Source organism: Primulina eburnea, chromosome 6 (genome assembly GCF_022965805.1).
Source record: "Primulina eburnea isolate SZY01 chromosome 6, ASM2296580v1, whole genome shotgun sequence".
Taxonomy (NCBI): domain Eukaryota; kingdom Viridiplantae; phylum Streptophyta; class Magnoliopsida; order Lamiales; family Gesneriaceae; genus Primulina; species Primulina eburnea.
Genome location: NC_133106.1, coordinates 37298095 through 37313892, shown reverse-complemented (window position 1 = coordinate 37313892; position 15798 = coordinate 37298095). Strand labels below are relative to the sequence as shown.

Here is a 15798-nt window from a genome sequence, read left to right as displayed (position 1 = left end):
CCGCCCCAATGCACACCTTTCTGCTCAGAAAATTTTAGGAAGACTTAGGGGCACTAGAGCGGCGCTCCCCTTGCTTCTTAGAAATTTCTAGGAAGCTCTTGGGGCGCTGGGGCGCCCTTTTTTGGGCGCTCCAGCGTTTCTAATGCACGTTTGGAGCTCGATATTTTCTTCGGTTCTATCATTTCAGGTTTTACTTCATTTACTTACTTAATTTTTATTAATTAAACTAACAAAATTCTAACAATCTCACACATAAATGAAATTAATGTATACACACATGTTATTGAAAAGAGAGTTTACACAAAAAATTATTACAGTGGTAGCTTTTGGCTATGAACTTTCCTTAGCAGAATACAATCGGATTTAATAAGCCACAAAATGAACATGATATATTAAATTTTTTTGGCGGTTTGTGTGAAAAACAACAACATTTACATGATAATTTTCCTATTATTCCATTTTGGTATTTTCTGGTTCCGTTTTGGTCATGAAACACATCTTTGCTTCTAAATTGTTTCAATGAGGCGGTTGTCCTTCCTCACACATACATAGATAATCTTTTTTTAGAGTATCCTACAAACTATGCCTTTTACAAGCAATGAACTATTAAAATACTACATTTGTAGAAAACAACATTTTCCGTTCTATGAATGAGAATACAGTAATTTTCAAGTACTAGTACAAGTTTTCATAATTTAGTTGTCTCATTGAACCAAAATCTTGAGAAAGTTTATCATTGTATTATCGTCTTAACTTCCAATTTTTTTTTTTTTTTAAATTTTAAGTTGTTATAACTTAGAAATATAAATTCAAAATTTTAAATCTTTTTCAAATATAGATTTAAGTATGTTTGCTTACAAAATTTAAACTTGAGATTTCGAATTGATTTCACAATTTGAATTTTAACCGTAAAAGCTTATAAAATTCAATCCAAGATTTAATATATTTTCAATTCAAAATTTTATACGTACACAACTTACACAATTCAACTAGAAAAAAAAAAAAAAACAACAGAGACCACAACAACTTGTCACCATATTATCTCTTATAAAAAAGTGCGTGTTTTAAAATCGGTTGGTCCCGAGGATTCAAAAATATTCAAAACTTGTTTTATCAATGACTTATAACTCAACTGATATCGGGATTCCAAGTTTGGGACAGGATCTCGACTTCAATAACCAATTATAACATTCCCCTAACCCAATTAAAAAAAATATACATTTGTCTCAAAGAAGTTGAAATTTTTAGACACTCCAAATATTTTCGAAGTGGACAACTGATTTTCATATTCTTGAAGGTAAAGAATTATTTATAAAGCAGCAGACATAAAATTTAGAAAGTTTGGCTTGAGAAGTTGCACCAAATTCCAATCAGGAAAACCATCAACGAAACAAGACATCATTAATTCATAGGTGAAGTCATCTTCGCTGCTGATCTTTTTCATGCCTTCCATAGAATAGTCGTCTCAGCAATCATGGAAGTGACAACATAAGGATCCATGTTTGAAGCAGGCCTCCGGTCCTCAAAATAGCCTTTCCCAGCCTTCTCCGTGTCCCTGCCGACCCTAATCGAGGCTCCTCGGTTCGCCACACCCTGTAAAACAACCGAACCCACAGAATCATCGGTAACTGAACTTCAATCTAACCGAAGTAGGATTCTACAGATTGGAAGTAGTGATTTACCCATAAGAAGGTGTTTATGTCGGCTGTTTCATGCTTTCCAGTGAGACGGCGTTCATTGCCTTCACCATAAGCAGCAATGTGTGCTTTGTGCCTCAAGCCAAGCTTGTCGATTGCTTTCTTGATGACTTCATAACCTCCATCCTCTCTCATGGACTTGGTACTGAAGTTTTTCAAAGGTTTAGTGTTAGATTTCAACGGAAATGTAATAAGATAAACCTAAAAGCTGTTGTATTGGACCTGTAATTTGTGTGAGCTCCGGCTCCATTCCAGTCACCCTGATAAAACGGCAACGAAAAGGTAAAAATTGTTTAAACTTTTGCACGGCCTTGTGCAAATCATACCGCAAAAGCAACCAAAAACTTGACACTGGAAAGAAAACGACGTACTGGGATGGGCTTTGGATCGAAAGAAACCACGACTCCAGCTATCTCTGTGATCCTCTGTCATGAAACAAAGAAAATGTCGAGAATGGCGTAAAGAGTGAATGGTTTTAAATTGGGTTCGAGCTTAAGTACCTCAAGAAGGTAACGGGACACCCATAGCTGGTCACCTGAAGATATCCCCACGGCCGGCCCAACTTGATATTCCCACTGAGCAACATTAGGACAAGCAGTAACTAATCATGTCATAAAGTATTTAGACACAAAAACGTCCAGTTTGATGTACCAATTCTAATGCAAAGTATGATCGTGATTGATAAGAAACCGTTATAGTATACCTGGCCAGGCATTACTTCACCATTGATGCCGCTGATGTTGATTCCAGCATATAGACATGCTTTGTAATGAGCATCAACAATATCACGGCCAAACGCCTTATCAGCACCAATTCCACAATAGTATGGTCCCTACACGTAAGCACGAACAAGTTAGTCATACACAAATCCATTCCAAGTAAATACATTTATATTTAGAAATTGAAATTCCCTCACAATTAATACATCGTTCGTTCCATTACCTGAGGTCCTGGGAATCCTCCAACAGGCCATCCATACGGCCACTTCACATCTTTTTGTAACAAAGTGTACTCTTGCTCTATCCCATACCTGTATTTTGACCATAAAACGAAATATTTTGTTCTATATAACCAGAGTTTGACAAAATAAATGATACATCGCAATGCAGTGTGGATCAGGTCATACCAAGGTTCCTCAGCCGCAACCTCAGGATTGCTAAATACTTTGGCAGCATTGTATCTCTTGTTTGTAGGAATAGGGTCGCCAGCGGGTGTGTATGCATCACACATGACCTGTGGAAACCAAAAACCATAAAATACCCTTTCTAAAAACCATAAGGTAAAATAATGAGGTGCCAATTGGAGTAATTCTCCATCGTATTGGGACCAAAAATCAACAATCTAGATGCGATGGCGGGTCAGTCAAAACTTGATTTTTTCTTTGTTTGGAGAAAACATGAGCAGAGTACGAATTACTTGAATAGCCAACTGAGTCTATCTCCTCATAACAAGCTACTCAATCTCTAGTCATATTAATTAGGAGTATATTTAATTTATTTGAAAAATTCTTATAAATAATCTAGAAGACATGAATGACGATTTACTAGTTTTTATTCTTCCAAAAACCTTCGAGTTTTCAAGTCAAAAAACTTGCATGCTAATCGAATTTTGTTACAGGCATCTGGCAACTTGACCAAGTTCTACTAGATCTCGAAGAGCTCTAACTTCCATAGTTAATCTTGATGAGCTGGACCATAAAACTCTACAAAGCTTACAAGGGTGAATCACTCACATCCATAGAGAGAAAGCACTTACAAGTATATGGTTTCCTCTCCTGAATGGATCAGGGAAAATTGCCTGGGGGCTGTAAGAAATAAACAAAAGTTTGTAATATATAAATGGGGAAGTAACAATACAGAAAAATAATAATCATTTGCAATAAAAAAAAGGTAAAAAAAAAGGCATACTATAAAATAACTTCACTGTCTTCTCCCGGGGCTTGACCTGTGCTAGAACCGTCATAGTTCCACTTAGGAAGCTTGGATGGATCAGACACCGGACCAGAGAGAGTCTGTCAAATAGCACACACATATAAACAAACAGGCATCTTGAGGAAGGTGCCAGATAAATTTTTTTCAAATTTCACGGTTTTCTGAAAGAAAAAGATGTAAAACTTTGGCCATTAAAAGTCGTAATTAAATCACCACTAGCCTAGAATCCAAGTTGCATGTGCTAATGTGAATCTATTTTAAGAGAAAACGAGTTACCCTGGCCTTACTCCGAAGATCCATGCCAGATCCACCAATCCTGGATCATATACTAAATCATTAGTGTCAGGAAATCGAATTCTATGGTAATATACTATGCCCATGATCAAAATTATCCATCAGTTTGTAGAGATCGGACAAAAGAAACAAAAAAATCTTATGGAGCAATAAATTAGTTAAAAACTAAAATAAGAAAATCATTTACCAGCTTACAATTTGGCATCATAACACACAAGAAATGCTATCATCGATTATAAGAACACAGCCATTGACAGAAAACAGATATACTAAACCAAGATGCCTTCTTCCTTCCCAAAAACATAAATCTCCAACAATCCAAAAAGATCCAAACTCTTATTATGACACCTACATACTGCATCTCCACTGAACATATTAGAAGCATTAGATCAACGATCCCTCCAAAGACACATACAAAATCAATTTAAAGCACAACCAAAAAAACCCCAGAAACTTAAGATGGCGAAAATCTCAACCAAGCATCAAGAATAGGGAAAAAAGTGGCAAAAATACGAAAAAAAGGGTCCATGATTAAATATAAAAAGAACAAAAAATGAAGGAACTGACCATATATACTCAGCAATGACTTTTTCAGTGACCTCGGAGAGGTTCAAGTTGATGAGATCATTTAGCAGAGACATAGTTTCCTCTTCACAAATGTATTTCACAACCTTTCACATAAGGTCTTTTACACCACTAGCTTTGTTATTTATGATAGAGGTGATCTTATATCGGAAAAGTATGCGTCTACTTTTGTTTCCTTCTTTATTTTCTTTATTACTCCAATCTTCTCGGATCTAGTCAAACCTCAAATACTGGCAATTTTACGTAAAATTGTATTTATTTCCTTTTACTTTTTCTTCTTTACTTGATATATAAAAAATCATTTAAAAAGAGAAGTGTGAGCGTTTATGGAAAGATTAGGTTTCTTGTGATACACTATCACGAATCTTTATCTGTTATACGGGTCAATCATAACGATATTCACAATAAAAATTAATTATCTTAGCATAAAAAATAATATTTTTTCATGGATGACCCAAATTCTCATTCTGCTTGATTCTTTTATTGTAGTAGAAGGTGATATCAAAATTATATTCCATAAAATTGTTAAAACGTCCAAAAAAAAAGTGAAACAGCTACTCCTTAATCGTAACTTCAGATAGAAAATAAAATTATATATGTGTATGTGATATTGATGTATGGCAAAAACTTGTGTGAGACGGTCTCACGGGTCGTATTTTGTGAGACGGATCTTTATTTGGATAATCCATGGAAAAGTATTACTTTTTATGCTAAGAGTATTACTTTTTATTGTGAATATGGGTAGAGTTGACCCGTCTCACAGATTGTGATCCGTGAGACGGTCTCACATGAGACCTACTCATGATGTATATTTAGGAAAATTCTTCATTAATTTTTAACTGTTTAATTAATTTATTTATTATAGGTAAATAATAAAAATTATTCTTGTTATGAGTCATGAGTGGTTGGAAATCATGGAGAGGAATCCGGAATTAGATTCTGCAGAATCTGAGGCAACTGAAGATTCCAAACAACCTAAGTATTGTTTGTTTGGAACCATGATTCAGCGTTGGATTCCTTCACACTTTGATTTTTCGAACAAACGAAAAAAATATTAAGTATTGTCCTATTATTCTTTTAGAACAAACATATTTTTATTTATTTTACATTCTCTCCCTCGATGATTATTATTTTTTATGGTAATTTTGTCGGGTTTGACTTTGCTATATATACAGTTTACAATACTCACATTTTTAAATTTTATTTACTAGAATATTAAAGAGGTGTTAATTAAAATTAATAAATTTAATTTGTTTTAGGAGAGATGATTTTCATTGGTCGTCGCCCACCAATCAAACCGTACTTAGTTTTTATTACCTCTTGTGGATTTCACATCAGTGGATCTCGACGTTTCATATCTTATCTGATCTAGGTTAATTAATAGTGTGGATTATCCCATGTACTCTTTGAATATCAATGCTTAATATTTTTTTAAGTCGGATCGGATAATAAATATGTCTATGTGAAGCGATCTCATATAAATTTTTACGAATACACTAAGATTGCATATAAATGTACGCAATACTTTGTTAAGATAATATTTTGTATCGATTTCAAAAACGAAGAATTTGTTAGCAATTTGTTATTAAACTCTAGAAAGCACAAAAGTCAAAAATATTAAATATTTTATTAAATAATCTATTATGAATACTTCTGAACAATGCAGGACCAAATTAAAGTGGCCCCAAAAAAATCAAGTTTCCGACAAGATTTGTGGCATGGTGGAGGAGCAGCTGGCTTTAACCCCTGATATTGCCTGCAGTCACCCCCTGTGAGTAAAGTCTCTTTGTTGATAACAAATTTTGGCAACCATTTTCATCAAAAAATGAAAACGCCGTTGCCGGGGATCGAACCCGGGTCACCCGCGTGACAGGCGGGAATACTTACCACTATACTACAACGACTTGTTTTTTTATAAGCGTAATATATTAGTTTATTTAAAACTATAATTTATTAACAATTGCATGAAACTCAATTCCGTGATATCAAAATCCGTCGTTTTTATCTCATCATTCGAGTATGGAAAATAGAAGACAAATAGAGAAGAAGCCAACGATTCAAAGCAAAGTCGATGATAAATGTGATGCATTATTAATTTTTATAGTTTAAATAAAAAAACCTAATAATTATTAGGTAATGTTTAAAAAATTGAGAGTGGTAATGTTTAAAAAAATTATTATTATCAAAACTGGCAATGAATTAACATTTCGATCAAACAGAAATAATTATCGTCAATACCGATTTCTTTTGAATTTAGGTTTGATTACTTAAGAAATCCGATTTTTCTTCTCTTTTTATATTCGGTCTATTTATTAGCTTTTTTATAAGATAAAATTTGAACATTTTAATTTTTTCCTAACAATTAAACCAATTTTATATATCTACCAAAACGAACACTGCTTAGATTTTTCATAAAAAAATAAAAAAATACCTCCAACAACCCTACTGGGTCCCTTGTATTACTTGACATTTCTGAAGATATCAAGTATTGCATGGGAAGACATGTGAAACATTCAGTTGTCCCTCGAGAAAAAGATTTAGCCCATCAAGGGTTTTTTTCCCGATGCAGAAACTTTACCCTACCGGAAGCATGGAATGCACTGATCAAAAGAGTTCATCGTAGAGCCCAACCTAATGATTGATGGCTTCGCAGGGACTCTTTTAGACCTAGATCTAAAGTTGCATGGCAGAGTTTCGATGGAATGGCAACAACGAAGACCAACAGCGAAGGTTTTGCCCCATCTGTGGAAAGAATATACTGGCTTAAGCAGCAGTTCTTTGAAGTTTCATTTACAGAAAGCTCACAAGAAACTATTATCCGGCAATGTGGGCAGTGCTATTACTATTGAGATACAGAAGGCTTTGGATGCGCTTCATATAAGTCGAGGAGGAAGTGTCAGCCCGACTCAGAGACAATCTCATTCCATGATCGATGAATAGATAGACTGAGCTTTTCTTGGCTTGTGTACTGCTCTATATTAGTTTTCTCAAGAGGGTTTTACATAGGTTAATTGGTGGAATACTGGAATCTATTTTTAAGATTTCTCCAGGAACTTCGGGCAACAAATTAATGGAACATTCGTGAATCAAATTGTGTATCTGGATTTTCAAATATAAAACTAGTTGTATCCTTTTGATCTTGAAGAACAATATCCTGCAAACGTTAAGTCCACTTGTTGGGAATTCGTTTGGTTTTAAGAAAGCTCGTTTGTTAATCATTCTTATCCCATCAAATTTCTTCAACACCTACATAAAATTTATTCCACCGTAGTCTGTAGTGAGGGGTAAAAAGTTAAGAGGTGACCACACATATCCATCCACATAGATGATGCGTGTGTGAAGTAAAAATACACAACTTAACAATAGACTCGTCAAGAGTATAAAGCTCAATCATATTCATTATTAAGCACCACCTACCGTCCAGCATTAATGGACTCATTAGTATAAAGCTCAACTATATTCATTACTAAACACTGTTATATATCCATTTAGATAGAATAAAGTTATATATAGTAATACAACCAATTAACAATTGAAACTTGTTGTTGCTCCTAGGACTGCCACCTCCATAGGCTAGTTTTCCATCACTCTCAATTTATGATATGACGTACGGCTTAGTTGTTTGATCATATGAATCATTCATTATTTCTAACCTTAAAAAAATAGGAAAAAAATCTCATTATTATCTCATATGTTCTTCCTTTTCAGTTTATTCCATGCACACACAACAAATTATCCATATGATTGCACAACTTCGCGATTATTTCATGAAAAGTTTATTGTTATACAATGTTTCCAACACATTAGTGCAACTTACAACTTCTCTTTCCACAATGTATCCGAACTTGGATTTTTGATGACCAACAAAATCACCATTCTGAATTAAATAGGCCACCAATAGGTTACATTTGATAATGAAAACAGATATACTTGAATCTGCTAGATTAGAAACATTCTTTTAAGTTTTAATATCCGTCCTGTTTACACATAGGGATACGTAAAGAGAATCAGCTGTTTGTCTCCTTGCATATTCAGGTTCTATAATATTCAATATGTTTCCAAAACAAGCTCAGCCACAGTATCCTGAATTCCTGAAACTTGGACTGAAGCTTAAAAGTTACAAGGATTTGAAATTTTGTTCTTCCAACACGAATACAATTTGGTACAATCCACCATGGACAGAGACCCTCCCATTTGAATTACAAATTCATTTTCAACTTTAATAATTACAAATTACAATACTGACCTACTCTTAATCAACAAAGATCAAAAGCACACTAGATCCCATTCTGATCCGCTTTTTTACACGAATATGGGGTCAGAACAGCAAAAACTTCTATGAGCATAGGTTGAATTCGCCAAATTTCTAAAATAAGGTGAGTGCCGGGCAAACAAGGTCTAAGTAGCAGGAGCCATGTTTGATGATGAATTAGTCCGCAAATTTTTCGTTTCTTTTGAATCTAAACCCTCTGCAATTTTAGGACGCTTTTTCTCCTTTAGAGCCAAAATTTCTTGGATTCATACGAAGCACCTCCTCTTTTGTGAGGATTGATATCTTCCGAGCCATACCACAAAATTCTCTGGTTTCAATAAGGAACCAACACGAATGAGCACGAAGCAAAATATTAAATGCACTAAATATGGAAGCAATGCAAGAAGATAATCTGAAACTTTTGGATGAAAACGTTTAGAAAAGAGGGATATATATATCTTACTCCCAAGGATCATCTCCAACAAGCATCATATCATCCTCATCATCTGTATACACAATAAGCCAATTCTTGCTAAGTGCCCTGAGTTCACCATTAAATACGAAGAGATTATCCAATTCAGCAATCAATTCATCGTAATTCTTGAACTTCGCAAGTTCTATAGACCTTCCAATGGCCATTCCCTGCTTATGAACCTGAAAACGAGACATTTAAAATATTTATATATGTAAAGGTGAATAACTATTGTCTGTAGAGGGAAAATGTCAATATCCCAGATAGAACCTTGGTGCAACTTCTTGTTGACACAGAACTGACTTTGCATTCCCTGTCTCTAGCTACAGGACGGAAATTTTGAAATTGTTTCTCTGATTCACAAACAGCAGCTGAAAAGTTGGGTTTTGAGCCATTGGACTCATCACACCTTTGATCAGATTCAGTAGTAGAGGAATAATAGGAGTTTATGCCTTGCAGTGTATTGCCTGAAGGTTCCACCCCTATATTCAGCAACGGCGGCTTCGACGGTTCATTGTTGCTAATAAGTGGAATACCAAAGAGCTTGCAATTCCCTTCCTTAGATTTCAGTGACTCGGGCATTTGTTTGCATAGGGACTTTGGCGTTAGGTTTCGTGATTGATCAGGCAAGGATTGGATGTAAGGTGGCAAGGATTGGATGTAAGGTGAGGTTGGTGGAGGCATCGACCGATTTGTTTGCTGATTATCACTCGTAGGGCAAGACAACATGGAAAATTCTCTTAAAGTACCGAATCTGACTTCTGAATGTGGCTGATAAGACGTATGACTACTTTGAACACGAGTTTTTGAACCAGAATCCATCACATCAAGTGGCGTGTCAGAAGGAACCATAGACCATGCGTTCCCAACTAAACCAAACTTAGCCTCTTGTTCTCGTGTTTGCCACTTCAAATTTGCTTCATCAGAAGACATACAGAAATTGGGGGATGAATCAATATGTGATCCCAACCCTGACAAGAGATCTGTGAATGATGTCTCTGTCCTTACTGAAGATAAGCAGTTCTCTGATTCATATCTTCTTGAAGCAGACACGTCGTCAACTTTCTCATCGTCTAATGGTGGAGTCCATAACTGTCGCTTCTCGAAAATGTCTGAATCATTTCTCTCCAAGAAGGTGCCTCTCAAGGTCGGGAGTTCTTGACCTTGCAAGACCTTTGGAATCCCACTGGCAGATGTTGGGTCGAGTGCCATCTTAGGCATACCTAGATTACATTATAGGTGATGAATCAATATTTGGGCTCCAATTAGATGTGCATAAAACAACAATTAAAATGACTTTGGGTAGATTATATTGAAAAACACACCTTCCCTAGTTAGAACATAAGAGTCTGGGGATGAAGGCAAGGCACTTGATCGAGGCCTTTTTGATCTGGGGAATGGAAGTGGGTTCAATGGATGAGGAGGTAAGGCAGGTTCTATGTTCCAAGGTGAAACCCTGTCTGGTCGAGGAATTGCAGAAGTTTCATCCCACCGCACCTTTAAGCAAAATTAAAAGAAGATTTTTCAGAACAGAATAACGAGAAACAAATAACAACTAAGGGATGTTATGAGCCAAACAAATTAAAAAGACAACAAGGAGAAGAATCCTCATCGGGATACGAAAACAGAAACCATTAGACATCTCCATTTTGAATTTGGCCATCGTTTTGAATCAGAGTCTTCAATACCAACTATAGTTCCAGTAAACCTAAAAGAAAAAAATTCACATGATTAACACTTCTTGACGAAATCAAAAGAAAGTTAGCGTATCATTCAAAAATACCGCCTACCTCTGTTCCGGTACTTCTTCACCTTCAAATCTCATTTTAAATCTCATTCCTACGGAATAACTGTTCTTAACAGAGTTTACATATTGATCATAAGGGACGATAAACTCAGCCGGGCTAGTCCTGAGACCAAAATGTGACAGGTGTTGAGGGGATGATCAGAATCAAGAACAACAATAATGCTTGCCACTGACAGAGATATATGTGTGTAGATCGAGTGAGAACCTGGGCTTGTAATACACAGTGAACATGGTTTTTGTTTGAGTAGCATGCCAAGCCGTTGCCAGAACACCAAGATGCATGTTGTGGCTGGATATGACAGATGATGGAGCATTACCCTGTTGTTTCATGGCACGCCTAACTCCAACACGTAAATCTCCATTCTCCCCCCTGAAATTGTGCAGCATTTGAATCAGATAGATAGAAATATAGCTATAGCTAAAGGCATAAGAGTAAGTCAGGTGTCTAGCCTCAAAAATATGAAGGCATCCCCAGCAACAAGTCTCTTCGAACTAACAAACACGCTCCACCCACTCTGAAGGAGGTGCCTCCTAGGTTGACCTGGAATTAATCAAGCAAACAAAATCACAAGTCGATTCTCCATTCAAAAGCAATCAAGAGTTGGTTCATACATAAAGGGAATCTACTAAATAAAACATAAATTCCATATCACATACGAATGTGGTTCTTCTTCTTTTTTTATCTTTTCTCTCTGTTTTTTTTTTTTTTGGCAATCAAAATCACATTATAGAGTAACTGGGTTTGGTTTCTAAGAACTACTTTTCTTGGTAAATGATTTTTTGATATCTAGACTCTTAGCTCTCCCTAAGCAACTTTTAAAAAATTTATATATCGGGTTGAAACTCTTCTCCTGCCTTGGAAACCCAATGTTGTTTCCGAAGGTTTACCATGATTTAAGTCAATCCACAATATAGTGAAAATGCTCAAATTATGAACTGAGATTCGTCGGAACATTACCGCGAAAAATATGCCTGAATCGCCACTCAGTTCTGTGTAAATCTTTGGCCACTAATTCCTGAGTGGGAGGTTGCTTTGTCATGTCCTGCCACATTATATAATCACACAATTACTAACACAAAAATCTTACAATCTTAATCAGAAAATATCTCATGACTTCGGCTGGACTCATCCTAACCAATGGGGGAAGGCATTCATCAGCATGTCGTCTTAGCACTGAGAATCCACCGTGGGTGCTTGTATCTGATGCCGTAAGAATCTTACAAAAAGAATGGACATGAAAATGCGATGGTGGAGGAGGCAAAGTTTCCTTCGTCACGGCATTCTCATCTTGCTGCAATAGCAAATCTCATCAGAAAGAAAAAAATACCAAGAAATCTGCGATGTGAAAAGGTTCCATCCCAAAGTACATAAACAGGAAAAGTATTAGCTCATATAAATAGCACAAAATTTTTAGCTCACATTTGGTTCGGGTATCAAAATAATCTGAGCAAACACTTCGTCTGTATCTGGTTCAGCCTGTTCATGGAAACGCAAAAGTATAAAACATAAAAATCTTTACAGATGATAAACCAGTACAGATTTCACAAAATGCAGTTGACGATTTAGTTGATTCACTTATGTTTCGGGAACAAATTTACCTTCAAAATCACATTCACAACTCGACAAAGGATCTTTGGAGGAAGATTATACACTGGCATCTGCAGGTCTGCACTTTGTTTAGTCGAAGCCTCCACCTATTCAATAAACCCCACAACTCCAATAAAAGATCTAATCAAACAAAACTCCCATTCATCTGTGAAACGCATTTAAATCAACCACCATAGTTATCTTTAATGCTCTCCCGAGAGAACATCCATAATCTCTCAGGATGACAAGTGTGCTCCAATTTCTAGTCGACAAATCTAAACGTACAGCATTAAAATACAACAGTTCACTCAAAATGATAAAACTGAACAAAACTATTATCAAATTCAAGAACTTGCAGAACTTTACAATTATCAAAAAAATAATTAAAACAAAAGGTGCACCTGTTCTATGTGACCCTGAGGAAAATAGAAAACAAGCTCATTTTCACGAGGCACCGGAGCTAAAGGGCCGGCGCATGCTTTCCATAACTCCGTGTACAGCGCTGTCTCAGCATCCACTATGATGAATAAAAATAAAACTTCTGCTCAATTTCACCAGAAAAAATAGATAAAAATTCAGATGAAGATATCAAAGAGGGGACAAAATACGCCAAACTTTCACCTGAATTATCTCCCCTGGAACCTGAGCTCCCTTTCTCCGGTCTGGAAACAGAATCATACGTCTCATTAAAACCCTTGATCAGAACCTCAGAAGTAGCCATTCTCAATACACTACTTTCAACTCAGATCTCTCATCTCACAGCCCACAAAAATTAACAGAAACCAAGAAAAAATCGACTCTGAAACCGGTAAAACACCTTGAAAAAGCAACGGATCAGGCCAAAAGCCCACCCCTCACGCGCGTTCTTTACTACGTAAGCGAAATTGAGATAGCCAGAAGAAATCTGAGGATATTCCGCGAATGCAATAATCTACTAAAAAATCTTGTGAGAATTTCGGGTACTCGCGTTGAGTATATCTTGAAGCATGGGGAGAGAAATGGTTCGGGGAGAGAGGAAAAAAGGTCGTTCAATAACATAGTCACATAGAGGTGTGGCATTTTAGTTAATTTCCATTTTTCCACGAGGGTAGAGACTGGATTTACCCGGTAAAACTCTAGGACCGTGTTTGGGAATCAAATATAATACTTTTTATGACAAAAATAATTGAATAGCCTGTAGCACCTTGTTTGATTGAAAATTGAAAATTGAACTTGAGCTACTAATTCCGCTCAACTTCCCTAGTTGTTCGCAAAATATTTAAAATTGTTTATTCATCCCTCTAAACATATCAATAATCCTAACATATAGGGCTGCGTTTGGTTGGAAGGATAGGATAAACTAATGATTAGTACGTAAATGATAAAGAAAATGATTGATGTTTGGTAAGATTTTTAAGTGTAGGATAATTTTGAATTTATTGATGAAAAGACGAAATTGCCCTTCCTCTTCGCGACGGCGACAGTGGTGGCGGCGTCCGGCGGCCGGGCGGAAATGGTATGCCGGAAAAGGTCGACGGGTGAGATGGCGGAAACGATTGCCGGAAAATTACCGACGGATTACGAAAAACCGTCGCTAATAGCGACGGTTTTTGAAAAACAGTCGCCGATCTTGTTTAGATCGGCGACGGTTTGTCTCAAACCGTCGCTAATAGCGACGGTTTTTTACAAACCGTTGCTAATTGGCTGTCGTCGGGTGTTCGACCGGCGGTCGGCAGTTCGTCGCCTGTCGGTCGGTGGTCGGCCGGCGGCGGTCGTGGAGGCGGCGGTGGTGGCGGGAAGTGGTGGTGAGTTTGAATTTAGGAGAAGGGTAAAATTGGAAAAATATGAGGTATTAAGAGTGGGATAAATAATCCTAGGGTGTGAGGAGGTATTATTTTAACCTACCTAATATAACTTAATCATACCTAGGAGGGATAAGGTAGGTTTATTTAAAAATGAACCAAACGCTTGATTGGGCTGGATAATTTAGTCTATCCCAGCTAATCCATCAAACCAAACGGGGCGTAGGAATCTCTCCTATTGAATGTTAAACTATCACAATGGAAGGCTCGTTTGAAATTAATTTCTTAAATAATTATATTGAATTTAAATAATTTCATCCAAAAATAATTTTAATTTTAATAACTATCATAGGACCCAACGCTTGTCGTTTTATCAAATACTATAACCGGCAGACTACTCTACCAGCAGGGACATTATTGTACTCAACAATATCTCTCTCAATAATTGCACTACTTACAATTAATGTGAATTGAACATGTGATATTGATTCTGATACCAATCGTGGAACCGAGCGTTTGCCTCTTTACGAAAATGTATAATTGATGGTAATAGTACAATTTAAATCTTTTAAATTGTACAATACACAAGTATCAAATTTCAATTACTCTACTAACATGGATAGTTATTAGTTATTACACTCAACAACTGTGAAGATAAAATGTAAAATATCTATAAAACCTTTTTACATGATAAGTGAAAGGCAAAAACTTATGTGAGACGGTCTCACGGGTCGTATTTGTGAGACGGATCTCTTATTTGGGTCATCCATGAAAAAATATTACTTTTTATGCTAAGAGTATTATTTTTTTTATTGTGAATATGAGTAGGGTTAACCCGTCTCACAGATTATGATCCGTGAGACGGTCTCACATGAGACTCACTCTAAGTGAAATTATTATACTATTTTAATATATTATAGATTTCTAATAGATTGAAGTTATAGAGAAGAATACAGAAATACTTAAAATTACGAAAATCAAGAACACGATATATGATAAATTATGAATGTGTAAAATTTTAAATCGGAATGTTAGTTTAGTATTAATTAATTCAAATGAGAGAAGAAATAGATATATCCATATCACTCAAAAAACTAATTTTTCTTGTCAATAATTTCAAAATTCTATCTCTAATATTTTGGGCATGAATTGTATTTGTGATAAAAAGAGGAATGACTGATGGTATTTTTGTCTTATTTAATTTAATATGCTAACTAAATAAATAAACAAAGCTCTTGTTTGAGTTGTTTTGTTTGAAGTGTACAATAGGGACAATTATTTGGCATTCATATGTATCATATTAAACCAAACAGAGCCTTGACCAGCAGTACATACTGTGACGGGGTTCGGTCAACCGGTCGATCCAATCGCTCGGATTTTTCCGAGTCAAT

At 36.0% G+C, this 15798-nt stretch overlaps 2 protein-coding genes and 1 non-coding gene across 3 annotated transcripts; all 3 read right to left on the bottom strand.

Annotated features, from left to right (window-relative positions):
- Positions 1 to 1165: 1165 nt before the first annotated feature.
- Positions 1166 to 4693, bottom strand: LOC140834994 (glutamine synthetase cytosolic isozyme 1). Its single transcript, XM_073200258.1, has 12 exons — positions 4490 to 4693; positions 3905 to 3944; positions 3605 to 3708; positions 3453 to 3501; positions 2824 to 2930; positions 2640 to 2727; positions 2401 to 2529; positions 2198 to 2272; positions 2069 to 2122; positions 1920 to 1957; positions 1683 to 1842; positions 1166 to 1593 (listed from the first exon to the last, which is right to left on the bottom strand). Exons 1-12 carry the CDS (start codon positions 4561 to 4563, stop codon positions 1441 to 1443), a joined length of 1071 nt encoding a protein of 356 aa, XP_073056359.1. The 5' UTR covers positions 4564 to 4693; the 3' UTR covers positions 1166 to 1440.
- A 1646-nt stretch (positions 4694 to 6339) lies between these two features.
- On the bottom strand, positions 6340 to 6411 carry TRNAD-GUC (transfer RNA aspartic acid (anticodon GUC)). Its single transcript has one exon. It is a non-coding gene; the product is annotated as a tRNA-Asp (tRNA).
- Positions 6412 to 8588: 2177 nt separating this feature from the next.
- Positions 8589 to 13662, bottom strand: LOC140834993 (auxin response factor 2A-like). The gene is given in 15 exon segments (XM_073200257.1): positions 8589 to 8986; positions 8988 to 9087; positions 9223 to 9413; positions 9502 to 10454; positions 10557 to 10728; positions 10864 to 10939; positions 11022 to 11141; positions 11244 to 11408; positions 11489 to 11579; positions 11997 to 12081; positions 12175 to 12330; positions 12459 to 12515; positions 12638 to 12733; positions 13028 to 13143; positions 13248 to 13662. Coding segments are annotated over 15 exon segments (2559 nt in total). The 5' UTR covers positions 13348 to 13662; the 3' UTR covers positions 8589 to 8905.
- Positions 13663 to 15798: the final 2136 nt, after the last annotated feature.

Bases quoted from the DNA above. Each gene is read 5' to 3' on its own strand.
- LOC140834994 (XM_073200258.1), bottom strand. From the start codon at position 4,563: ATGTCTCTGCTAAATGATCTCATCAACTTGAACCTCTCCGAGGTCACT. The intron at 3,502-3,604 runs GTATGCCTTTTT...TATTTCTTACAG, and splicing joins GACAGTGAAGTTATTTTATA to CCCCCAGGCAATTTTCCCTG. The intron at 1,594-1,682 runs GTAAATCACTAC...GTTGTTTTACAG, and splicing joins ACATAAACACCTTCTTATGG to GGTGTGGCGAACCGAGGAGC.